The sequence below is a fragment of the Taudactylus pleione genome, unplaced genomic scaffold (genome assembly GCF_031769625.1).
Source record: "Taudactylus pleione unplaced genomic scaffold, aTauple2 ptg000305l, whole genome shotgun sequence".
NCBI classification, from domain to species: Eukaryota; Metazoa; Chordata; class Amphibia; order Anura; family Myobatrachidae; genus Taudactylus; species Taudactylus pleione.
The window spans coordinates 11,041,727-11,069,301 of record NW_028284706.1 but is presented as its reverse complement, the minus strand read 5'-3'; the positions used below and the strand labels follow the sequence as shown (position 1 = coordinate 11,069,301).

The window sequence follows — 27,575 nt, the reverse complement described above, 5'->3', positions numbered from 1 at the left end:
TATTAGAAGGTTTAGGAAGGAGTGTATAGAGGTTCTGATCCAGTATCGTTAGTTGGGGGCTCGTAGTGAAGTCACTTACCTGCTCACACGGTACATATGGTTATCGATATTTCAGCAAAGGGTGGAGTGGCCACATGCAGGGTTTACCTGCAACCGCTTTGTGCTGAAAGATTGCTATCCGTTTCCGTGTGAATCAAGGAAGCTGACTAGAATCCAGGGAGAAGAGAGGAAAAAGTTTGTTTTCCTCTGTTGATTGAACCTAACGTTTAAAGGGGTGCCGCAGTATTGAGCACGCGGCTGAGTCACAGGTTTGCGCACAGCAAAGATGCACTTTTGCGTAGTTGTCATACGGTTGTGTGGTAGACGCATTATTGTGTATGCGACTGGTCGCACAATAGCGTATACGTACTTCCGGTTGTGCTGCCACGTGTTTAAATAAAGCCGTTGAGGTTTAAATTTTTTCAATTGTTATCAATATCTGGGTTAACGTGTATTTTTCTGCGCAGGAAAAAGTGTGTAACAGTGAGTATTTGTTGGTAGGGGTAACTTGTTCCCTACAGTTAGAGGTACCGTATGACCTTTAAGGGCTAAGTGCTAGTTGCTCAGTAAGCAGCTTTACCGTTCTATACACAGTAGCAGGTGTACATGTTGTCTTTGTTGTAGAGAGGTGCATGGAAGTAGCCGACATACAAACTTCCATAGGTGTGGAAGTTGCCTTACTAAATCTTATCTGGGTGTGGAAGTTGCCTTTTTCAAATCTAATCCAGGTGTGTGGGCACCGCCGACTTAAATCGTCCACAGGTAAGTGAAAGTATCTTGATTGTCTTTCACCAGTTTAAATCTTTATTGAAAAGCGTAGGATTTTGTCTCAGAATGGGAGCCGCACAAACAGTAGAGATGTTAGACAATGATGTGCTGCTAATGGAGGCGCCGATCGGATCAGCTCGTCATATTATGCATTAGGGATGTGCAGGCTCGGATAGGTTCGAGTTTGCACGTGGAGTTCGGATTTTTCCCTCCAAAAAAACGGAACTCAGAAAGAGGCAAAACGTCATCTTACATGGACGAACATCATCATTCCTGGACAAAAGTCCAGGAATGATGATGTTCGTCCATGTAAGATGACGTTTTGCCTCTTTCTGAGTTCCGTTTTTTTGGAGGGAAAAATCCGAACTCCACGTGCAAACTCGAACCTATCCGAGCCTGCACATCCCTATTATGCATACTAAGTACGGTACTTATGCGATAAGGTATTGTGATGCATGGTATAAAATGACGATGAAGAGTGTTAGACCGTTTCCCAGAATTGGTAGTTTTGATAAAAATGTATTAGACAATGTCCGGGATCACATAGGTCTGATGCGCTCCCAAGAGAAAAAGGTTAAATATTATGAATGTTTAAAACTGTGGCAGTATGAAGGGGATGCGTGGCTTAAAAATGTGCAAGCGACGCAAACTAGCGTTGCGAGCACATTGCCAGAGAATACATCCGCGATGCTAAATTGCAATACGGGCGAGCCGCAAGATAGCGTTGTGGAGAGTATTGTCAGCAGTTCACGCTCACCTCCCCCACCTTATGTGGATGGAGGTGCAAGTACAGTTACCAAAAATAATCATAAAAATGTAACAAACAATTTGTACCCTCTATTAAGCAATCATAAAGACAATGTTTATGATGTGGATGATGAGCCTATTGTGATGTCTGCCATTTCATATGCTGTGCAAATGATAGATGCTGCATCACCACAATCACGAGTGGTGCCGCCATCTCCATCGGTAACAGCAAGGGAAGTGTTAACACCCTCTGCACCCGTAGAGGAAGTTGTTCGTACCATACGTAGCAGCAGCAGATTAAACCCTCAGCCAGGTAACCAGGTCAAAGATAGCAGCGCTACTGGTCTGCATCCCATTCGGACAATAACTATTCCAAATGGAAATGCAGATGCGAATGGTGTAGTGCCCACAAGGGAAGTAGTAATGCATTGTCCTTGGACAAGAGCAGAACTAAATTCCATCATAAATGATTTCCCCGATCCCAAAAAGGAACTAGCCAAATGTGAAAGATTTTTGAGAAATTTGGGTAGTTCACATGAGCCCACTAATAAAGATTGGCGTGTGGTGTTAAGGGCCTGTCTAACATGCAATACCGTGACAAAATTTTTCACGGATTGTGTATTGGATGGTGGTGTTCCCTTAACAGACCAAGTAAACCAAGGTAACATTTCCCGCATTGTGACTCAATTGGGTGTATATTTTCCAGCAGTAGTTAACTGGAACAAAATTTTCACCATTAAGCAAAAGGAGAGTGAAACTGCAGAAGATTATTGCGACTGGGCACTGCAGGCTATCACCCAGTACACTGGGATAGAGGATATTAAAGATAGCACTCACCACAGGAGAATGATAGTCACGGTACTCGTGGACGGTCTGAAAGAGAGTTTAAAAACCCGGGTTCGGACCTCACAGCCTGTCTGGCGGGGACTCACAATAGATACCCTCATAGAAACCGCCATCGAACATGATAAAAACATCTCAAAGAAGAGAGAAGCCCAGAGTGAAAAACTAATGGCTGTCAGTATCCAAGCTCTGGAGGGAATGACGGTAACATCACAGCCAACAGACACACTTGCACCTGCACACACACTTACATCTGAACAAGTATATGCCCTCACTAACCCTACGCAACAATCACAGCTCTATCCCACTAACCCGATACAACCACAGGTCCCATACTACTCACAAACTTCATATCCCCCACAATACCCTTACCCTCCCTATCCTTACCCATATCCACCACCTTTACCCTCTGCTCAAACCTCACAACAACACATGTCTTCACCCGATCCACGAACATGTTTTAACTGTAAACAAACAGGACACTTATGTAGAAACTGTACAGTAAAAAGAGTAGGAACCCCAAGTCAAGGAAGACCTGGATATCCCCATAAGGGATATGCACAGAGACTAGCAAATGTCCAGCAGGCACCAGCCCCAATTGTGGCCGTAAATGCTTTATTGGAGAATGGTAGCCAACACTAGGGGTCAGGACATACCTGTAGTCTACAGATAGTCAGGTTAACGGGAAGTACTAGGGAAGAACCGGTCATGATGGTTGATGTAGCTGGTACTAAATATCCTTTTCTTGTAGACACAGGGGCAACCAGGTCAGTGATAAAATCTCCCGTTAATTTACAGGTGACCACTGAGACAGTACCAACAATGGGTGTAACAGGTAAAGTGGAACATTATCCTTTAACAAAGTCTACAGAGGTTACTATTGGGCCATTGCATACCAGGCATTCTTTCCTTCTGGCTGCTACAGCTCCTACTAACCTGCTGGGTAGAGACTTGTTATGTAAGATGGGATGTGTTATATATTGCACGCCTGATGGTGTATTTTTAGATATCCCAGAGAGAGTTGCACACGAGGTGCGGGATATATTGAACACTCCCCAAAGGATAATTTATCACTCTACAAGTTTAAATGAAAATCCATCTCAGGTAGATGAAATGTTGTCCCAAATTCCAGATTCCCTTTGGACTAAGGATGGACAGGACACTGAATTAATGGCAAACGTAAGCCCTGTAATGGTAAATTTAAAAAGCGGTAGGCAAGCTCCAAAAATTCCCCAGTACCCACTAAAACAGGAGGTAGAATTAGGGGTTTTTCCAATAATTGAGCAATTATTGCAACAGGGAATTTTAGTTCGTACAGCTAGTATAGCCAACAGTCCCATTTTTCCAGTGAAAAAGATTTGTGGAAGGGGTTATAGGCTGGTACAAGACCTTAGAGATGTTAATAAGGTGGTAGAGAGCCAATTCCCTGTAGTGTCAAATCCAGCTGTCATTCTGATGCAGATCCCACCAAATGCAACCCATTTCACTGTCATTGACCTCTGTTCTGCTTTCTTCTCTGTGCCTCTCCACCCTGACTGTCAGTATCTATTCGCATTTACATACAGAGGTTTACAATACACATGGACACAGTTACCCCAAGGTTTCATAGACAGCCCCAGTATCTTCTCCTAGGCATTGCACAACTGTTTACAATCTTTTCAACCTGCCAACGGATCTGTTCTAATTCAATATGTGGACGATTTATTGCTATGTTCTGACTCATTTATGTCATGTTTAAATGATACTAAACTTTTGTTATTTCATCTCTCGCAAACAGGACACAAGGTGGCTAAGGACAAACTACAGCCGTGCCAATCCAGAGTAAAATATTTGGGACACTGCCTAACCCAGGGTTTACAACAACTTACAATGGATAGAATCCAGGCCATACAAAATATGACACTGCAGCAGATTCAACAGCAAATTCGTACCTTCTTGAGAATGTGTGGATACTGTAGAATGTGGATCCCAGGTTTTTCTATTTTGGCCTTGCCTTTACAGGAATTAGTCTCTTCCCTAAAGCCCGATCATGTCATACACACAGAGGAATCAGAGCAGGCTTTCCTTAATCTTAAGGATAGTCTGACAAAAGCTCCTGCATTGGGAATACCTGATTAGGAAAAACCTTTTGATTTGTATTGTATGGAAGCCGATGGTTGTGCTGCAGGTGTCCTTACACAAAAACATGGTGATGCCAATAGGCCTGTAGCATACTACAGTGCCCAATTGGACACTGTGGCGAGATCACTCCCCACCTGTTTGAGAAGTGTAGCAGCTACCGCTCTATTGGTGAGTAAAAGTAAGGACGTAGTATTGGGTCATGATATGATTGTCTACACTGCCCATGCTGTATCTGCTCTCTTGAACTCAGCTCAAACCAGACATGTCTCTTCAGCTAGGTTTACCAAATGGGAACTAGCACTAATCGCACCCGCAAACATTACTGTTAAACGTTGCAGCACGCTGAATCCAGCAACGTATTTACAATATGTACAACATGATGTACAAAGGGTGGAAGTTGCTGGCGGGAGGTGAGTTTAGCAGACATAATGATACGCACGATTGTATGACATATCTGAATCAGACCTTTACTGCTAGACCTGACATACATGACACACCTTTATAGAATATGGATATGACTTTTTATACGGATGGGAGTTGTCATAGACAAACAGACACAGGTGAATTATGTACAGGTTATGCTGTTGTAAATGACACAGACATCATAGAAGCTAAGCCTCTTGGTCCTCCTCACTCAGCCCAGGTGGCAGAGTTAGTAGCACTAACTAGAGCGTGTGAACTGGCGGCAGGCAAATCTGCTAACATTTACACTGACTCAAGGTATGCGTTCGGGGTGGTGCACGATTTTGGGGCTCTATGGCATCTGAGAAATTTTATGACAGCAGCAGGCACACCAGTTGCACATTCCCGACACATAAAACATCTTTTAGAAGCAATCCAACTGCCCAAAGCAGTGGCAGTAATTAAATGTAAACCCCATACATGTGAGGATGATCCGGTGTCACTGGGCAACAACAGAGCCGATGAAGCTGCAAAATGGGCAGCAGGGTTAAAAATGTTTTCTCCAACTGAAAAAATTATCTTTCCAAACAATTGATATGCTGAAATTAATTGAGATGCAAAATTTGTGTTCAATTCAGGAAAGATCCATTTGGAAGTCCAAGGGATGTGGGCAAGAGTCCTCCGGGCTCTGGAGGGACGGACAAGGTAAGCCGGTAGCCCCCAAGGCATATTACCCCAGCCTGGCTGAGGCAGCACACGGTCTGACTCATCTAGGCAAACAAGGTATGTGCAAGTTGGTGAGAGCATACTGGTGCGCACCAGGTTTTTCTTCACAAGCAGAAAAGATAGCAATGTCCTGTCTGACCTGCTTGAGGAAGAACATAGGGAAAGCGATCCCTATCGAACCGTCCCACATTCCACCGAATGATGGACCTTTCCAGGTGATACAAATTGATTTCATCCAATTACCACCCTGCAGGAACCTTAAGTATGTATTAGTGTGCACTGACGTATTTTCTAACTGGGTGGAGGCCTACCCAGCGGCCACTAATACTGCTGCGTTTACTGCAAAGAAAAGAGTTCAGGAATTTGTATGCAGGTACGGTATCCCTAAAATCATTGAGAGTGACAGGGGTACTCATTTCACAGGTGATGTTTTTCAAAATATGTGTAAGCTGATGGGTATTAAAAGCCGACTTCATACCCCTACCGACCGCAAGCCAGTGCCAAGGTAGAGAGGATGAATGGGACTATTAAAAATAAGTTAAGTAAAATCATGGCAGAGACTGGACTAGGATGGCCAGAAGCGTTGCCTTTGATCCTACATAGCATAAGGACCATTCCTAGACCCCCTCTAAATTTGTCCCCATTTGAAATACTGTTCGGTAGACAACCTCATTTGATTATAAGTCCACAGGAAGACCTGAAGGGTAACAACGAGGTAACTGTAAAGTATCTTATATCAATGAGTAAGCAGTTAAAGCAACAGCAGCAGAAACTGAAATTGTTGTCTAATGATATGCCTGAAACTAACTGTCATGATGTTGAACCAGGAGAATATGTAATGATCAGAAATTTCTTGCATTCAGGTTGTTTGACGGATCGGTGGGAAGGTCCGTACCAGGTGCTGCTGACAAGTACTACATTTTTGAAGGTGGCAGAGAGAGATACCTGGGTCCATTCTACTCATTGCAAAAAGGTCAATCAACCGGTGGTGAAACAAGTCGGAGACAAGGCTAATAGTGAGGACCTGTCGCTCGCAAGCTTGTTCCGGGAGGATTGAAAAGGTTGTAGTGAGATACCTGAACTAAAAGAAACTTGCAGGTCTTGTTGTGACAATGGACGGGCCTGCTGTGTTCATTTTCATATTCTCTTTTAGAGTGTTCACCATCTTGGTCGGTTCGGGAATATCCAGTTTCTGTGATGGGAGACCGATCGAGGAAATGGGAGCTGATGATAGTGCTGATGGAGTGGAGTCAGGAGGAGTGCAATGCCAATCAGGGGAGTGTCTGACCAATCTTAGTACTGTTATTGTTAAGAGAGTTGTCATTCCAGATACTCGGGGACGGTGTGGAGGTTTATCGTCTGAAGATTCCTGTATTTGTGAGCTATGTTGGTCCCTATTGATGAGAACTGTATCCAATGGTGTCAACCTAAATACAACCCATACTGGGGTGGGTATCCTTTAGAGGATTATCATAGCATGGTAGGCAAAGTGTTAAATCAAACTGATTGCTGGGTGTGTTCACATGTGCCACAGGGACAGCATAATGTAGGGTGCCATTTCCACTGAATATCACGGAAATTTTAGAATTACAGAAAGGGAAAACATTGGATGGAAAGTTCCTCTCATCCAAACCACCTCATTTCAAACTCTATCAATTCCAAGCAGATAGATCGCTTTTGTGTTTGAACATATCCAACCCCAATAAACCCGGGAGTTGGGAAGTGACGGGGAATAATCAGACGATGACCTTCTCACAAAGAGCTGATAATGAGCCCATAAACCATGATCTGTTGCGCTCAATTAAATCTGGTGGGAAATATTTTAGGTATCGGTATACATTGACTTCCACCAAAGAAATTATTGGTAAGGTGCCAAATGGTTATTGTGCTAAAATAATACAGCCAGAAACTTGCATGTACCAGATGGAAGATCCAGATATAGGATTGTTTGCAAGGGAAATGTGTTCTCCCTGATAATGTATATTTCACATGTGGAAGAAAAGCGTATAAATGGCTCTCCCCGAGTTCCGAAGGTTTGTGTTACCTGGGAAGAGTAGTCCCAGAAGTTATGACCCTGCTTGGTATACATAAAAACACGCCGTCACCATATCTTCACACACAATATGAACACAGAGGCAAAAGAAATATGATACCTAGTGATGTGCATAAAGCCACTCAGTTAATCAGTGAGACAACTGGCTTTCAAGTTTTAGTCGCACTGGATCCCACCAGGATTGCTCGGTGTACATTAAATTTTAGGTATATTCAGGAACTTGCTAAATTGATAGATAATATCACCGAGATGTACGATGACACATTCAGGTATACAGGGAAAGAATTGCAAGCGTTCAAGAAAGAACTGGTGCAACACAGGCTAGTGTTGAATTATTTAACTGCTGTTACTGGAGGGTATTGCGTAACATTAGCCACCCAGTTCGGAGTAAAATGTTGCACCTATGTCACCAATGATACCAGCGACCCCAAGGAGGTGATAGACCGAAAGATGGGTGAAATTCTGCAGCTAAAATGGGAGTTTTGCAAGAACCATAATGCTTCAGTGGCTGAAGTAGGGGAAAAGATAGAAGGATGGGTTTTATGGCTGAACCCAGTAAAATGGTCCTCAGGTCTAGGGGAATGGGTCCAGGAAGTGATTGTTAGCATAGGCAAATTCTTGATCCTTATACTAATTGTCGTCATAATAATTGGCATATGCGTCCATTGTGTTTCTATTGTGTTGAAGTGTGGAAAATGTAAAAATAGAGTAAAACGCAAGAATGAAACTATGATGGTGGTCAGTAATGACAATATGAATACCAAGGTAAATATAGAGCTGCATTATAACCCTGAACTAGGAAATACCATAATTTAATATTTAGACGTGCATAGAATGTATTATTGAAATATTATTTTTAGAACACCTCAGGTAATGTAAAGTCTCAATTCCCCTTCAAGACTGCTTTTATAAGACTGGTGCATTCCCACACCTTTCACATGATCTTCCAAGATCCGCGGTGTGCGTATAATAGTAGTTTTATGTCCCCACTCAGAGACACATTATTGATGGATTAAGAACCACCTTGTGCCACCCACAATAACACTAAATAATATGTAAATGTAAGCCTAAATTAAATTCAAATAGTAGATTGTGATAGCATGTTGTTTGCTATCAAAGGGTGGACTGTCGAAGCTGGATAATTGGCTGAGACAAGATCAGTTTAAAATTGAATTGAGGCGATGCCATCTTGCGACTGGCTGCAAGACGCCATCTTGGAAATGAAATCGCAAGATGCCATTTTGCGAATGGCCGCCCCAGCGCCATTTTTAGATAAACTCACAATTAAGTACATATGGCGAGATTACTATTAGCACCATGCGATTGCATCTTTCATCATTTCTCATATACACAGTAATACGCACAATTGCGCTGTTAACTAGTCGCATATTAGCGAATGCATAAGATCCTATATGAAAACACTGTTTAGTAGATAAATGCGCACGCATCTGTCCCCAGTTAACTAGCGTCTTTATATCAAACCCCACATACTCACACATTACATATTCACATACAAGGTTTCATAATCTTTAAGGTATAAGATTTAAGTTTGTTCATTTAGTATAAATGCTATGAAATAAAGATTGTTTGGTAACTAAGGTTTTATACGTGATAAGTAAGCCGTGTTTGGTTTTGTACTGATGCGAACTCTTTCCACAGTATTCCGGTATTATCAGTGGGGAGATCGCATCATGCATTCTCAACTTATGGACCGCAGATGCTTCAAGCAACAAAATGTATATGATATGAATAACTGTTAGGATGTTGCATGTGGCAGGAATCTAGGGACCCTCAGTTGTTGGAGGCTGGGTTGTGTCTATTTGAATCAGCCTGTTAAATGCTCTGTAACAGATGTATCCCCCTTGGGAACCAATAGCATCAGCAACAAACTTCCCTATTGTGTTGTCTATTCCTGGGGGGTATAAATATGTGTGCTTCAACACTGGGTTTTTAGTCTTCGTGCTGAATGCTGATAGATGAGGGGTTTCTTGCTGATGCCTAACATCTGGTCTGGAAGTGCTGCGTTTGTATACTGTACTTGGGTCTGTATAATTCCTTTGCGCCGAATTGTGTCTGGATCAATAGTGTGTAACTGACTGTACTTTTACTTGAATAATACTTGTGCTTTGGAACCACAGATTCCAGGTCTTAAGTCTTTATTCACTGTATGACTGCGTATGCAAATTAGCATCATCCTTAGAAGGTATAGGCAGGATATTAGAAGGTATAGGCAGGATATTAGAAGGTATAGGAAGGAGTGTATAGAGGTTCTGATCCAGTATCGTTACCCGTATTTAGCGCAACTAGCACAGGGCTCTGAGCCAGTCCTGGTTCTGGAAATACAGGGGGAAATATGCATAGGGCTCCCCCTGTATTTCCCAGAACCAGCACCGGACTCCGTCTAGCGGGGGGGTGATGCCACAGCCAGGGGAGCCCTTTCACCGGGTCCCCCAGCCACAACATCACCCCTGACCGCTAGTCAGCCCAGGCCGGGGATCCCTGGGGAATTGGGGACCCCCCACTAAAGGGGTCCCCCTCCTCAGGGCACCCCAGGCCCAGGCTGATAGCCCGGGGCTATCCCCGGCACCCCTGGGCGGTGGGTGTCGGATTGATTATGTATAGTGTGGTGCATAAGAAAATATAAATATTGTCTTTTGCAATAGTACTACAGGTCCCAGCAGGTATCCCCCGCATGCTGGTACTTGGAGAACCACAAGTACCAGCATGCAGGGTATTAAGGGCCTGCTGGCACCTATAGTACCCCTTCAAAAGAAATATTCAAATAAAACACACAGACACAGTCTTATAAATCTTTTATTTACCGGGACCTTCACCTGGAGCGCAGCAGCCAGGAAGCTCTTTTGCGCGGCCGCCGCACATCCAGGGCTTCTGCGGCGTCTTCACCCGGAGCGTGGCAGCCAGTAAGCTCTTTTGCGCGGCCGTCTGACATCCAGGGCTTCTGCGGCACCTTCACCTTGAGCGCGGCGGCCAGTAAGCTCTTTTGCGTGGCAGCCGCACATCCAGGGCTTCTGCGGCGTCTTCACCCGGAGCGTGGCAGCCAGTAAGCTCTTTTGTGCGGCCGCCTGACATCCAGGGCTTCTGCGGCATCTTCACCTGGAGCGCGGCGCACAGTAAGCTCTTTTGCATGGCCACCGCACATCCAGGGCTTCCCAACGTCTTCTTTCTTCAGCTGGTCTCTCCAGCTCCCCGGTAAAGTGTGGTGATTGGAAAATATAAATAATGGCTTTTGCTGTGGAACTACAGCTCCCAGCAAGCCTTCCCTGCATGCCGGTACTTGGAGAACCACAAGTATCAGCATGCGGGGCATGACGGGCTTGCTGGTACCTTCCACAGCAAAAGCAATATTGAAAAAAACACACACCATAGAAAAGTATAATTTTATTACACATGTACTCACACATGCATACACACTATCTCACATACTCACCTATGTATCCCAGAAGCCAATCTGTCCTCTTCTCCAGTAGACAAATCAATGGATTACCTGTGAAAAAAAAATCCATACTCACCTCCACCTATGCATGGACCAGGTCCTTTTCACACAATCCAGGTCTTGGCAAAAAAAAAGAATCGGCGATAACCGGAGCTGACCGATTGACAGCTCCACCCGGGATTTCAGTACAGAAATCCCGATGTTGAGCGCTCATTGGCTGAGAGAGGCTAGCCTTCCGCCTCAGCCAATGAACGGTTCTCACCATTGAATTCAATAGTGAGAGCTGAGCGTACTCTTTTCACAAATGGCGCCAATCACGGCTCGCGATGTCTTCGCCCCGCCCCCTCTGCTGGCTTAAATACAGCCAGCAGTGCGAGCCCCGTCCATTCAGTCGTCAGCCGGGGAGCTGGAGAGACCAGCTGAAGAATGAAGATGACGGGAAGCGCTGGATGTGCGGTGGCCGCACAAAAGAGCTCACTGGCCGCCGCGCTCCAGGTGAAGACGCCGTAGAAGACCTGGATGGGCGACGGCCATGTAAAAGAGCTTAAAGGCCGTCGCCCTCCAGGTGAAGGTGCGGCATAATAAAATACATTTAAAAACGGTGATTGTTTGTTTTATTTTAATATTTCTTTTGCAGGGATACTATAGGTGCCAGCAGGCCCTTAATACCCCGCCTACTGGTACTTATGGTTCTCCAAGTACCAGCATGCGGAAATGCCTGCTGGGGCCTGTAGTACTATTGCAAAAGACAATATTTATATTTTCTTATGCACCACACTATACATAATCAACCCGGCACCCACCGCCCAGGGGTGCCGGGGATAGCCCTGGGCTATCATCCTGGGCCTGGGGTGCCCTGAGGAGGGGGACCCCTTTAGTGGGGGGGTCCCCAACTCCCCAGGGATCCCCGGCCTGGGCTGACCAGCGATCAGGGGTGATGCTGCGGCTGGAGGACCCGGTGGAAGGGCTCCCCTGGCTGTGGTATCACCCCCCTGCTAGACGGAGTCCGGTGCTGGTTTTGGGAAATACAGGGGGAGCCCTATGCATTTTTCCCCCCTGTATTTCCAGAACCAGGACCGGCTCAGAGCCCTGTGCTGGTTGCACTAAATACGGGGGACCCCGTATGTCATTTGTCCCACGTATTTTGGCAACCAGGACAGGATCTCAAAAGCCTGGTGCTGGTTGTGCTTAATACAGGGGACCCCTACGTCGTTTGTCCCCTGTATTTAACACAACCAGTACTTGGGCTCCAAAGCCCGCGGCTGGTTGTTTTCTGTGGGGTGTAACTACGCTTTTTGTTTTTTTACATAAATGCGTAGATCTCACTGCTGCATTCGTGACTTATTGATTTGATTTTCTCAGGTGTATACTCACTACCAGTGAGCCCTCTGTCGCCCACTGATGCCCCCTTTGCACTGCACCACTGCCACTGCTCTGCACCACTGCTGCTGCCGCTACCCCACACGCCTACAGCCATCTCGCACTCTGCACCTCCCAAACCCGTATATCCCAACATTTAAAGATGTTGAGGAGGTACAGGTCACGCACCCGAACAGTGAGCGTGGCTTGCTGTAAAAGGGGCGGATCCTTGCGGCTTCCCCCATTTTCGTCACTTTGGGGGCTCTCCCTACACAAGAGCACAGATGCGCACGGCATGTACTCCTCCTGCACACCCGCTGCTCTGCTATGAGCACACAATTCTGTGAATTAGCAGCGCCACCATTTTGTGAGTGACAGCAATCTCATTCTGTGAGAGTGCTGAATCTGCCGTTAACCACAGGGTGTGATGGCATACCATATCTGTATTGCGCAAGGAACACGTCCATTAAGGCGTCACCCTTATTGATCGTAATTTCATTGCTTTTTGGAGTTTGAGTGGCAGAAAATCAATAGGTTTTGTGAATTTTCAGATCATGTCTAAGCAGCCTTAATGGGACATATGAAACCATAAGGTTTTTTGTCTATGGAATATTCATGTGTATATAAATATAAATGTGTATATGTATGTAAATATATGTATATGTACAGTATATGTATGTAAAAAAAAATATAATAATAATATATATTGATTGATTCCAGTGATTGATATGGAAATTATGAAGTAGGGGTATGAAAATTTAGAAGTGCCGATATGTCATACCATCCCACTTCAAGCACTGTAGTGGGATATATAGTGTACCCCATGTTCTGAACTTTATCTTGGTCTGTAATCGCCAATTTCTGCCCTTAACTAAGAGATTGCCAAACACTACATAAGACTACATTAATAAAACAGACACACTTATTTAATGCTAAATTAATAAAAAATACACACCTATCTATGTTGTGACTATATACACATGTAGAAGAAGGGCACATTGTGCTATTTTGTTCCTGCACTCCTGGGATAATGACCTCATACAGTGTTAGCCTTTATATCAGGAAGCAGATTTACAAGGTTACAGAGGAAACAAATTGACAATGGCTTGTTGTTGGGAGAACTCAGGATCCCTTGCAGGTCTGTCCAGCAGTAAGAGAGTTGCAGATTCCCATTATTCAGATTAAACCAATTATACAGGCAAGGTGAGGGCTGGCAGGGCAATTTCTAGACGCGCTCTTCTGAAAAAGGAGGCATGGCCTCACACCAAGGGGCGTGGCCTTAAAAAAAAACACACACACTGGCCCATACAATAAAAGAAAATAAAATACAATCGCCCCCACAGTAGAAAAAGAGATGCTCCGGGGTTCCTAGATTCAAGTTTACCGGAGGCTGCATCCACTCCTGGGGCTCCACTGCCGCATCCTCTCCTGGGGCCCCGCTGCTGCATCCTCTCGGTCTTAGGAGCCAGCAGGCGGCTGAGTGACCTATGATGTTACGCCACCACGTCACCATAGGTTATGGCCTGGGCAGCGTCCAAGTCGATTGGCAGAGCTCAGCCCTGCACCGACCTGTAGGTAGGACTGGCAGCGCTGCTGTTACTGCCAGTTGCACTGCGCCCCCGTTCCCCCATGCTGATGGCCAGTGTCGGCTGGTGTCGGAGCGCCCCGTGCGATTGCACGGCTTGCCCACCCCTAGAAAGGCCCTGAGGGCAGGTATCCCAAAAATACACTCAAAGCAAATGTGTCTTTGTTTACAGATCATTCATCACATTTCACAAGGCCAATGTGGTGTGCATCCCATGACAGAAGCAGGCTGATATCTGAGCTGTGGGTACTGACTGTGGCACTGTACTGACTATGAAGTAGGTTACTAATATACAGACTGACAAATGCTGAGATTCTACCCCCTATTAATGCAGGCAAAGTCTTCCCATAAGACAAACAGGTATAAAGTTGTCCCCAGTGTTGCTATAAGATGGTGCCAGGTAACTTCCCACAGAGACAGCACACACAGCCCCCCTGTGCATCATACAGGAGGGCTCCTGTCAGCCGGGGGCTTCATTACAGCCTGTCTGAAACTATTATCCACATAGTACTCGGTTGGGTCTAGAATGATGTGCTGTACAGGACCTCTGATGTTACAACCACATGACCTGCGACAAAAGGGGGAGGGGCAATGTACAGAACGGGGGGGCCAAAAGTGTCCCCTCGTGAGCTCTCTTCGCTCGCCAAGCTTTGGGCAGGTTTGTATTCCCCCTCTATGCCCACATGGATAGTAACACTGGTAGCTGACCGGTCCTGCTGTAGCGGTTACGTGGTTGTAATGTCAGAGGTCCTTTCTTCATCTTTGATCTAGCAACAACCCATGCTGCTCTGTGCTGGGCTGCATGGTCTCCGGGAAGTGTGGAGGGTCCACTGGCTCATGCACTGTAAGGTACAGGAGGGAGTCCACCTGCGAGAAGTAGACGGAAGACGTGCGCATGGGCAGAAAGGAAGGAGCATTTGCTGTCACTCACACAGCTGACTAAGCACATGCCCTGCACGGGCATACACAGGGGCATCAGCACAAGTGGATCACAGCGGGGCAGCGCCATCACATACACAGGCAGCAGGAAGAGGATGTGGATGATGGAAGTAGTAAGAGATGCATCCTCCTCTTCCAATCCTACTTGCCAGGCACCTTATTGTCCGCTCTCTGCTGTGTCTCAGCAGTGCAGACCCCCCCTCCTGGAGCCTAGGTGGTGCAGCCCAAGACTGGCGGTGGATGGGGAGGGTACAGAAGGGAGGTTGCTCATTTGTGATGGGCTTATCACAGCCCCTGTCCTTCACATTGGTGCTAGCTGCTAATGACTAGGTATATACTGCAGCACGTGTGCAGGGGAGGGACAATGCAAATTAAGAAGTGCTGGTATGTCATACCATCTCATAGTGGCACACTTCGAGCACTATATATATATATATATATATATATAGTGACAATTTGGGGTAGTTATCTTGGTAGACTGGTGTCAGTGGTGCAGTGATTAGGTGCAGAATCAGTATATACCTGACAAAAATCATAATAAGATTGAAACGTTGTAAGCAGCCTGCTGTGTTGTAGTTTCTTTATTCTTCTGTCTTCATTACTACCCCTGTCTGTGAGGGCACCGGGCGCAGCTAATGTTAAGCATGAGTGCCGGGCCATTGCGTTTCTATATATATAATATATATATATATATATATATATATATATAAATTCAATGGTTTGTTTGTTATACATTCGGATACTCCTGCACTAACTGGGATGAAACCAGGTGGTGTGAGGTGGTCCAGTTGGATCCTGGCTAGGATTTAGGGGGTTAGGGTCCCAGTTGGACCTCCCATTGGTGTACAATGGGCAGAACTTTGACCAAGGGAGCCTGTTCTGATCCTTCCACTAGATGCATTTGGATGAAAATTTCACAGAGGGGTAACATTGGATCCCAAAAAACACACTTGGGGGTTCAGGCCCCGGAAGGACCTCCCATTGGTGTTCACTGGGCAGAACATTGACCTAGTAAGACTGTTATGGGCCTTCCAATGGATGGATTTGGATAAAATCTTCACAGAGGGGTGGGAATTGTCTGGGATGCCTAAATGAGTGGTTGGGGTCCCAGTCGGACCTCACAGTTGAGTGCGCTGAGCAGAACTTTGACCCAGGGAGCCTGTTCTGAGCCTTCCACTCCGTGCGTGCCCCCTCCCGTCTGTGGTTCAGTAGACTCTCGCATGGTGCCAGAGTCTACTGCACATGTGCAGTTCCACAGTAACATTTCACCCGTGCCATGGTACCGGGGTCACCTCTACTGTGAATGTACAGATCTCCAGTAACATGGCACCCAGTCTGGGGACACTTCTACTGCGCCTGTGTAGATCTCCAGGAAAATGGGCGCTGCACCATTTTCCCAATGCTGATCTCCAGAGAAGTATGTATTAAACATGAGGGCAGGGTGTGCAGTGTGGGCTCCCCTGGACCCAGGGGCCCGTTTGTACCACACACCCAGCGTACCTTATAAATACGCCAATGTTTTCATACTGTTTCAATTCCTACTTTTCCACTGATTTTCTGTTGCTATCTCTGGCTCGTCCTCCCCTCCTCTCCCTCTACCCATTCTGGTCGCACAAAGGCCTGTCCTTGGCCCTCTACTCTTCTCATTGAAAGCGGTGTCTCTTCCTCCTTTGGTGATCTAACCAGCTCTTTCGGCCTCTATGGCGATGACATCCAAATTTACCTGTCATCCCCTCCTCTCATATCTTTCCTTCCATCCTCTCTCCCATATTCAGATGTCACTCTGCCATCTCTTCATGGATGTTTCAGTACTTTCTGAAACTCAACATATCCAAAACAGAACTCTCCATCATCCCTCCCTAGAAAGTCCCTACCTGGCCCCACCTCTCCCTCACAATTGATACCACTATGCTCTCCTCTCTCAAGTCCACTGTCTGTGAGTCATTCCTGACTCCTCTATTCCTTTCACTCCCTACATTCAGTCTTTTTTTCAAACATTCCACTTCTGCAATATGGCAGATTCTTCCTCAGCCTTGACACCATCAAAATGCTTATGCACTATCTTCTTATCTCTTGCTGAATGAATGCAATCTCCTTCTGTCTGTCCATGCTCCCTCCTACCTGTCAGTATTTTAAGCCATCCTCAGTGCTGCTGCTAGACTGTTTCACCTCTACTTCTGCCTCCTATTTCTGCCACATGCTACTCTTGCTCCCTATTCCATATAGAATCAAATTCAAACTAATCACACTCCCTACCCCCTACACCATCTCTCTCCACAACCCCTCCTGCCCTCTCTGCTTTGACAAAGGCAGCCAACTCACCTCCTAATAAGCAGTTCACACTTCCACCTCCAAGACTTCTCCCAAGGTGCCTCTTACCTATGGAACTCACTATCCACCAGCCCACCATTATTTAAACAGTCCTTTAAAAACAAATGTATTTGCAGTCTACTAGTCATCCTCTTAATCTATCTTCCACTTGCCCTCATGTCCTATACGTGGATACTCATTTCAGGTCCCCCTTTCTTGTGACTACTCCTCACATTTAGCTTGTTAGCTCTCTCAAGTATGGCGCTCCTCCCTCTTGTACGTTTGCCTGCCACATCTTGTCCACCTGTACGTCCTTTTTCCTCACCTCCTGCATGTTCTCTATGTCACTTATTATTACTTTTTATGCACTGTTTGTTGTATGTGTGCCCCGGCTTTTAGGTTATGTTATGCTACATCTGCTCTTCTCCCCGTTATGGCATTGTAGAATTATGAGCTGAATTTCCATCTGTTATATGGTGACAGTATTGCACATCTCTGCCATACAACCTGCTCCCCCACACAATTCAGTTAACATGAAATTCCACTGTAATTTTGCTCATTTCTTATATTTACCATCTCCATTCACGTCAATTTTTTGGAACAACAGTTGTGTGAATTCTTCTGGGCTCAATCCTTGGTGGCCATTTATAGCTTGGACTGCCTAAAAACAAAAAGCCAAATAAATAAATAAAAGCCATGGAATATAATTACTAAAAGTTCTAAAAGGGAAAAGTGGAGGTGTTGCCAAAAGTAGTTAATCACACTATTATTTATGGAGTCTTTGATAACGCTTCCATACAGACGTGAAACCAGTCAGACTGGGGTATACGTGACATTTCTGTCCATCTGCATCTCCGTGGTCGTCCTGGCAACAGATGATCCTATCCTTACAACAGCAATATGGGACTGGACAATCAGCTTTTGGGCATTGCTACAGCCGTATTAGTACAGTATCTGCTGTTTATCCTCTGGTCAGTTAGTTGTACAATAACCTAGACTCCAGAGGAACAGTAAACAGGGCTGCACACTTAGGAAATACATGATCTTCAGTATAGGAGCACCTGAGTGAGGAATGGGTATGAAATACCGCCAGCCGCATGGCCGGCGGTTCGATTCCCATCAGCGGCAGCCCGACATGAGCAGAGTTCGAAGCAGCGGAAGCCCGACAGTGCTGGAAATCCCGATCGTGGATAGGTGAGTATCTACTAACCTAACCCCCCTAACCCTAACCCTCCTTAGGGGTGCCTAACCCTAACTTCCCCCCCAAGTGCCTAACCCTAATCCCCTCTCTAAGTGCCTAACCCTAACCACGCCCTTCCCCACTGCCTAATCCTAAATCCCCCGGGGGGGTGCCTAACCCTAAGTCCCCCCCAGGGGTGCCTAACCCTAACCCTCCCTCCCCCTAGCCTAACCATAACCCTCACGGGGGGGTGCCTAACCCTAAGTCCCCCCCAGGAGCCCTAAACCTAACCCCCCCCCCGCGGCTGTCCGCTCGCGGCGCCCGGCATCACTACGATCGGGATGCCGGGCGCCGGTCTCCCGGCGTTGGGGAAATGCGGGCGTCTACATCTAGACGCCCGGCATTTCACCCTTGCCGGGATATGACAGTCGGGAACCTGGCTGCCGGTATTTAGGCTTCCCGATTGCATACCCTGAGTGATGCTGGAATTGACTGGTAATTAGTATCCTTATAATATGGGATTGCTGCTATTGATCAACATTATACCTATATGCTGCTTTAACACATCTCCATTCTCTACAGCCAGCATACCAGATTTAACAGTGGAAACATATATACATTTATATTTATTTGACAGAACTCAGGATTTTAATATGCACACTGAATAATATACACATACTATTGGGTTTTATATCATCATTGCTTTGTATGTCATTTTTTACTTCTTTTTATGATGTTAGACCATACACCTGCACGACCAGCATAAGATTAGATTCACATACGATTCCCTGGAGCTCCCTAGCAGTCCCGGCAGCATGTTTGTTGTTTTTCTTAGCACATGATCTATCATACAATCGATTGTGTCCTCCCTCACATACTCATCAAGAAAAAAAGTAATTGAAATGACATGAATGGACGCACGATGCATCACATGCACAAAATAAATGGTACGATCTGCACACGATAGGATGGACCATATGCGCTGCACATATGATCATAAGATCCGATTACAGGAGCTGCGGGAGCGTGCATCAGATCGTATCCTACTCTAAAAATACACGATTTCTACACGATTCATCGTAAGACTCGTCGAAAATCGGACATTCGGCCCGAAATCGTGCAGGTGTATGGCCAGCATTAGTCTTCAATTAAATACTCATTAATTTTTATAAGTGTCTTGATTGTTTGATTCTGCCACGTCAAGTTTTTTTTTTTATTATAAAGAGAGCAGTACCATCCTCAGCTATATTATTTATTGAGTCTAGTCTAGATCCTGATTGGTGGATATGAGAGGCACCTGTCATTATCCTTATTAGAACTTTTAGTAAATCTATCTCAAGACGTAAACCAGAAAACATTCAACTAGCTCTATTTTGATTTGATCCTTCAGTAATCTCAGGGACAATGCTAGGCCCTGGCAAATGTACAATAAGTGTGTTTCATTTGTAGAATCCTTTATATTTCTAACATTTAAATTGAATGAATTACTGTTGTGCATGGCCTCTCGCCCCTCAATTGTTGTGTATTATTGTATTTAATTACCTAAATGTTACCCACTGTGACTAATATTTATCAACAGTGTGGAAGACACCACTGACACTGAAATATTGGAAAATAAATTATTATATATTTTTACATAAAATCTAATGCTTATGCTGTTTGATTTTGGGAATCTTGCCTACTATAGCCAGGAGTATTACAGAATCATTTGAATAAGTATGCCCATAAGCTATCATCATATCTTCCTTATAGAAGCTCGTCAAGTATGTCTAAATAAAATCATGATTATCCAGACAGTCCGGTTTTTGGATACTGTACCAGTGTCTCACCTGCAGGCCGCAGTGTCCTGTGGTGGGGGGATACCCCAAAAAATGATGATAACGGGTGCGTGGCTTGCTGGGGATGGCTTTTCATTTGAAGCCACGCCCCTTGACATGAGGTCACGCCCACTTTTTGGTGCACGTCTGGGTCTCTATTATAATTTCTAAGAAGTTGGGAAGTATGACATACTTTCTTGTTTTGAGCATATCTTACTAGTCAAAAATAATTTTAAAAAGAGCAGTGTTGTCCCAGAAAGTGGAAAGTAGGAAATGTACAAGGAAAGTCTTCCCACTGCTTAAGTGGTATATTAAAGGAATGTGCAAATATTTGCACAGTATATGTACTATTTTATGTATGACTTATTTATTTTCCTCAGTGCAGTCAAAACAGACCTTGGTGCTCATTTCTCATCACGGCACGGCTACTCAACATGGTTATTATGTCATTTTTATATATTGTATGTAACATTAAGGAATTATTTGAGCAAAGTGAATAAGTAAAACTGTATCTTACATACAGGCTAAGAACAATTGTACTCTAGATAAGTTTTGACGTCCCACCTCACAACTTACAGGACTTAAAGGATCTGCTGCTAATGTTATGGTGCCAGATAACCACAGAACACCTTCAGAGGTTTTGTGGAGGCTATGCCTTGAGGAGTCAGAGCTGTTTTAGCAGCATCACATCAGCCCCTGTCCCAGTGGAGTTTACAATCTATATTCCCTACCATATACTCACATACACAGGGTTAATTTTTGTTGGGAGCTAATTAACCTACCAGTATATTTTTGGAGTACGGGAGGAAACCCATGCAGGCATGGGGAGAATATACAAACTCCACACAGTAGGGCCGTAGCGGGAATCTAACCCACAACCTTAGGGCCTGATTCAGAGCCGCTCGTAAGCGGCCGCTCGTTCGTTCCGAGTGATGTTTGCCCAACTGCGCATGCGTACGGATCGTAATAAGCATGCGCGAACCAGTTAGTGCGGCCGAAAATCGTTTGTTCGCTAAATAGCGAATGCCTGCTATTTTGAGTGACAGGAGGCGTATGTGGTTGGTAACAGGGGAAGGTGCTTGAAAATGGGGAGTGGAGATCCGAACGCAGGCGTGCTTAAAGGTCAAAACGGGCGTTTTATGGGTGTGCATAATTAATACAGCAGCGTCATTGACCACGTCCCTGGGTTATTTTATAGTCAGAACTGCTCGCATGATTGCGGTAGGAAAAACCAACCACAAGAATAGCGAGCAGTTCATACGCTGGTCGATGTACTCGATTAATCTAATAAATAGCGGACATGACGTAGGATGCGAGCGGCCAGGGGGCGTAGTTTCCAAAAAAACGACCGCAAGTTTTGTTCGCTCGTTCAGACCTAGAGGCATGACCAGACCGCAAAGAGCGAACGGTTCATTTGAATAGCCAACCCTTTTTTCAGAACGAACGACCGCAAATAGCGTCCGACTCTGAATCAGGCCCTTAGTGCTGTGAGGCAGTAATACTTACCATTACACCATCTGTGCTGCCCCTTCTCTTTTCTTGTGTAAATAAATCTAGCTCAGACAATCTTTCCACATAACTAACATTGCCATACACCTATTCATTTAGTTACCTTTGTCTACACTCTTTTCAGCTTGCGAGGCCACACCAGTGTTTTACAAAGGGGCTGTATTATACTTTTGTCACTCAATTATCTTTTTAATACAGGATAGTAAGCTACTAGCTCTGGATATATCAGATCCTACTATCTCTGGGTACATCAGATTTCACGCTATTGCTAATTTTATTATTTGCTTTTAAAACTGGATTCACAGTGCTCCACCTAAGGTATAATAATTTGCATGCAACTGTTGGACCTGCTCAGGTTCACCACATTTCCTCTGGGGCTACAGTTCCACCAACAAGTAGCATCTGCTCATGGAATCATTTTATTCAACTTGTCTGGTGTATATTACCTTCAAAAGGACACATTGTAATACACATTGCAATAAGTTTCCTTAATAAGTGTGAAAATTGAAGTGTAGCATATTTATTCCGAAATCTCCTTCTAGGAATCTTTTTTAGTAGAGGTGGCCAAACTGGCTTACCATTCAAGCTCATGCCTGTAGCGAAGATCTTTAACAGTGCTTATCAGTATACTGTAGATCTATGAAATCATATAACGTCCAAGAGGATTTTGTAGACTGAGGGCCTGATTCAGAGATGGACATTAATGTGATCACAGCTGAGATATCGTATGTAACACAGCTGCAAAAATATACTAATGGTTGCAAAGATTACCCGAGCATAGGGACGCCCACTGCTGTCTTCTCATCTGTGTATGACGTTGCATATGTGCGTACATATTGGTAATGTCTACGCACATCAAGCAGCCATCTTGCCCTTGCAGCAGGTCTGACCAGCCGCAAACGCTGCAGCTCTCCTCGTACGCAGAGAGCTATCATGCTGCGAATGCAATCGCAATGTCTAATTTATGCACGCCAATGAAATGGCGTTCAAAGGGTTAAACACGTCTGTGTGTTTCTGACCACCCCCAAACGCTGACTACCTGTCACTCAGTTTGCGAATGCATCCTCTGTGCGCATGTGATTGCAAAGCAATCGCTGCGTGTGTGCGCATTGCGGCTTATACGCATGTGCAATGGAGTTAGCGAGTGGAAGATTAATATGAAAGGAAGCGAATAAATAAAATTTCCTGTTTTTTCATATATTTTTGTGTACCCATTCAGTGCGATGCATGCGATACCTTTATTGGTCTAGCATTCAGTATAATCCGGGAGAAAGCAGGGGTTGTCGGATATGGGTGTAATAGGTAAGAAAGCAGTTAAGAGGTTGAATTTAGTCGCAAAAGTGTCCCACGCTTTCAGTACACCTCAGAGAAGGCAGGAGGGTGAGGTTATTATGTGTACCGCATATGGGATAAATGCCATATGGATGTGTGCCACCAGAGTCTGCTAATCTAATCAATCAAAGAAAAGACTTAAAAGACAAGTAAAACCCAGACAGTTCCTGTCTTTATATACACCGCTTTTTGTTTTATGAATCTGGAAAAAGTAAATCCATAAAAACTTTTGATACACCACTGTATTGGAATTTTAATACTGTAAGAATTCAATTTGTTTATTAAGGAAAATGTATTTTTAAGGCCAGAGCCGTGACTAGACTTTTTGGTGCCCTGTGCCAGAAAGAGCAATGGCGCCCCCCACCCTCCTATTTTTCAAATAGGGACATAAGATGTGCACCCAAAAAAGGGTCATGGCTTCATGTGGAAAGGCCAGGGAAGAGATAGGGGAGGCCAGGAGATGCTGGGGACATAAAAAAGGGGAAGCTACAAGTGAGAATGATAATAAACAGAAAACTGACAGGCCCAAACAGCGCCCCCTGCTCTGCGGTGCCCTGTGCCATGGTACAGGTCGTGCCACCCTAGTTACGGCCCTGTTTAAGGCTAAGGGCCTTATTTACTACAACACAAATTTAAAATGCAATTGTAGTTATATATTTTCGACTAAATTCACATTGCAAATTTAGGAAATATCATAGGAATTTATCAAAAATCCCTTGCAGTGACAGCGCGCGCGATAAATCTCTGTCCCTGCTAATCCCCTCTGCAGTCTTCTCCTTGTATTTATTGGAAAAAATACAAGGAGAATGTGTCTAGGCATGAGCCGCCGTCAGCAACCGCAACCCCCTGCGCACAATCCCCGCCCCCATGCCAGCTCCCTCACTCCCCCTCTATGTAGCAGCTGACCAGGGTCACAGTGCAGGATCCGGGAGACCAGCTGACCGGAGCCCCAGAATACATCACCGGCGCACCGATCACCGTTCCTGGATGCAGGTAAGTGTTTTCTTTTTTTAACAATTTTTTTTTTCGCAGTGATCAGCTATTTAGACCACAAAGCTGATCACTGGGGACTGCTCTGCCTGGTAGAGCAGGAATCGAGGAACTGGGGGAATCCCTTGATAACGCCATCTCCAGGTGGTGTTATTATCACAGGGCTTCCCCCCGGTATTTTTTCACATTTTATTTTTAGTAAATCTGGGCAGATCACATTTCCCATTACAATTATGGGAAATGCGATCTGCTTACTAAATATATGTGATAATTAGGGTTTGGTGTAGAATTTTAACAATTCTACTCCAATTTCCATTTAGTAAATTCATGTGATACTAAAATAATTTGAAAAGGGTGTGAAAACACCATTTTTCACTTTATTGTAGTAAAAATAATGTTAATAAATAGGCCCCTAAGACTCTACAGTATGCCCATATATTTATTTACCTCCTTATAACATCCATTGGAGGTGATGTATCATACTGTCAACAGAGATAAAGTGAAGATGTTGCATATAGCGTATGTTATTTTATAGACTGTGCTAGATAAATGATAGCTAGAAGCTGATTAGTTGCTATGGGAAACTTCCCCACTATTCTCTTTTGAAGGTCTGATACATCTGCTTTCTGAGAGGTCCTAAGAATGTGTTGATACAGAAGGAGGGGCCAAAGAGGTGCCTTATAAAAGCTGATTACCATGGGCAGTGCTTGTGGTGGTGGTGGAAGGAACTATCTGGGGGAATTAAACAAGTGTAGCAGAAATAAATAACTTTATTCTCACTGTTGCATAGTTTGTACTTTATTACTAAGAGGGACATTGTTGTAGACAATTTATACCATGAATGTTTTTCTTTCTTGTTTCTCATAATTTTACATTATAAGGAAATCAAATGTAAAATTGGTATTAATATACACTATCTGTATTGATATACACAATCTATTCTGATTCTGTGTGTGATGGACTGTGTAAAATGGTTGTATGATTTTTGTTTTACCCTTCAAAGGTTGTCAGTTCTACCACTTCAGATTAACATCATCTCCCTTTTGCATTGTCTGCACAATAACAGGACCTGCACTCTACCGATGGTCACTACTGGGACAGAGGAATATTTTCAGGGACACATTTAAACCTTAGTTGGAATATCAGGAACAGTTGGCAGCTCTGCTCCATACATTTTCTATGTGTTAATATATACATACTTCTATGAATTATTTATCAAGTGTTTTTAACTGTCTTTGCCATCTGTTACTATGAATCTGCATTAATTGTACAAGAGTAGGTGATGTTATGATCATTTGGCCTCATTTCCCTGTTTTATCTGAGAATACAGAATGAGGATTGAGAAAGTAGCTTCTTACAAGTTTATTGAGGCATTACAACCTCACAAAAGTACTTTTCCATCCTAACCTTGACAAAGGTTTTCATATGGCGTTAGCCCACAGAGCCATCCTCCTGATAGGAAGGAAATCTAAATAGTAAATGGAGATCTATTTGAAGCCTTCCACCTCCTCTGGCCCTCGTAGTGCTTACATAGTCATCAATTAATGTTATAACTACAGTGGCTATAAAAGGTACAGTATTCACTCCCTTTGGACATTTCCACATTTTGCTTGTTACAACATAGAAGCATGATGGATTTAATTGATATTTAGTCCAACTAATAGACACAAAGTTTCTTGATAATGTGCCAAAAAAGAGTTAATCCAACCATTTGTCAAAATTAATTAGGAACAAAAAACTGAAATAAGTGATTGCACTAGTATTATTCACACATCAGATTTAATATTTGATAGAAACATATTTGGCAGCATAGCTGAGTCTATTATGTACGTGTCAGATTTAAACATATAGGGGTATATGTTTACCCACTGCTCTGCTATACAGAGCAGTGGTGTGTGCTCCCCCCACCCCACCGTGGGACACTGCGGCCAGCGGGTGGGACAGCGGGAAAGTCCCAGAAAAATGGGATTGTCCCGCTGAATGTGGGAAGTTGGGAGGTATGCTTCTATATAATCAGGATCAAACACTTGCAGCCATCTTTCAACATGGAAGTGGGCAGGATGCGGAGAATCCGGATACTCTTCTGGGGGTGCGGAGGCTCCCGAAAATTCGGGAGCCTCGTGTAACTTCCCGGAGAGTAGGTAAGCATGACATGCATACAGACATAGAGGGCCATACACATATATAAAGAGCAACATACATAAAGGGACAATTGCTTCACGTGTGTGTGATCTTTATTGCTGTTGTTTTCATGTTTTCCTTGTTCTCACTTTTATCTAATTTTGTGTTCCCAGTGTGTGAATATATGAATACCAATAAAAGAACAGACTTTAAAGAACAGTTTTCAAGGGGTGCCAAGCTTACTTCTCAATGACCTTGTCGCACAACTGCTTGGAAAGCTTTGCTTAAAAATGCATTAACTACCTGTAGGAGCTGGCAGATATAGGTGCCTTTATTAATCTGATACTCCTTGTCTGCACACCGGTGAATTCCAATAAACTATTAATGTGGCTTGTGAAGAAAGTTGGTTACTTCAGAAGACATCTAGGGGTAAATTTACTAAAGTGAGAGTTTTTAGAAGCCCATAGCAACCAATCGATGTTCAGCGATCCGTCGCAGGATTGCTGAAATTTTACATGTTAAATTTCACCGATTTGACGATCACGATCATTTTTTGATCGCGATCATCATATCGGGGAAATCCAACATGTTGGATTTCTGCGATCCTGCGATGCCGGGTTGTAGTATCGCAGGATCTCGGCAATCTGTCGCAGATGTTTGGGGCCCTTTACTTTGGTTCTTAATTTTAGCCATTATTCTGTCGCTTTACTGATAATATAGCCACTAAGGCAATGGCATATCCATAATGTGTGTAGGGCAAAGAGTTCATTGGGTCAAGGGGCTGCCCACAAACCGCCTGTACCGATTGCATCTATTTACCTTCTGCCCATCCCGCTGGCCACCCAAGCCGTATTTCTGAATTAAACACTGGAGCTATGGTACTGATACCATGTTCTATGGTGCATACGTAAGAGTCTCTGGCATGTGCCATTTTCTTTTATGATGGTGTGGCCTACAGACATCTGCACACAATACCTTAAAAAGTCCCTGCATTAAGGAACACATATTTATTTAAAATGTAAGGCTATGTACTATATCAGTTTACCTTCTATTAAGTTAGCAGTATGGCATCTTCTATATACATTTATATCTATAAATAAACACTCCAGTAATTGGGTCTGATTATACAGATTGTCAGGGTGTACAATATAAACATGATTGTAGATTAATGTGAGGTCAATAACTTTACTAGTATAAATAACTTTACTAGGATTTGTACACTCTGTGGAAGCTGAGCGGTCATTTCTCAGGGAAACGCGTTGAGACCTATATTCACCTCC

The 27,575-nt window shown here is 44.2% G+C and overlaps 1 protein-coding gene across 1 annotated transcript in view; it reads right to left on the bottom strand.

Moving 5' to 3' along the window:
• GUCA1C (guanylate cyclase activator 1C) overlaps window positions 1-27,575 on the bottom strand; it is a 125,892-nt gene that overhangs the window by 4,859 nt on the left and 93,458 nt on the right. Inside the window, exon 3 of the mRNA XM_088442158.1 lies at window positions 17,920-18,007. Coding sequence (XP_088298284.1) covers window positions 17,920-18,007 — 88 coding nt within the window. The remainder of the gene's footprint in view (window positions 1-17,919; window positions 18,008-27,575) is intronic.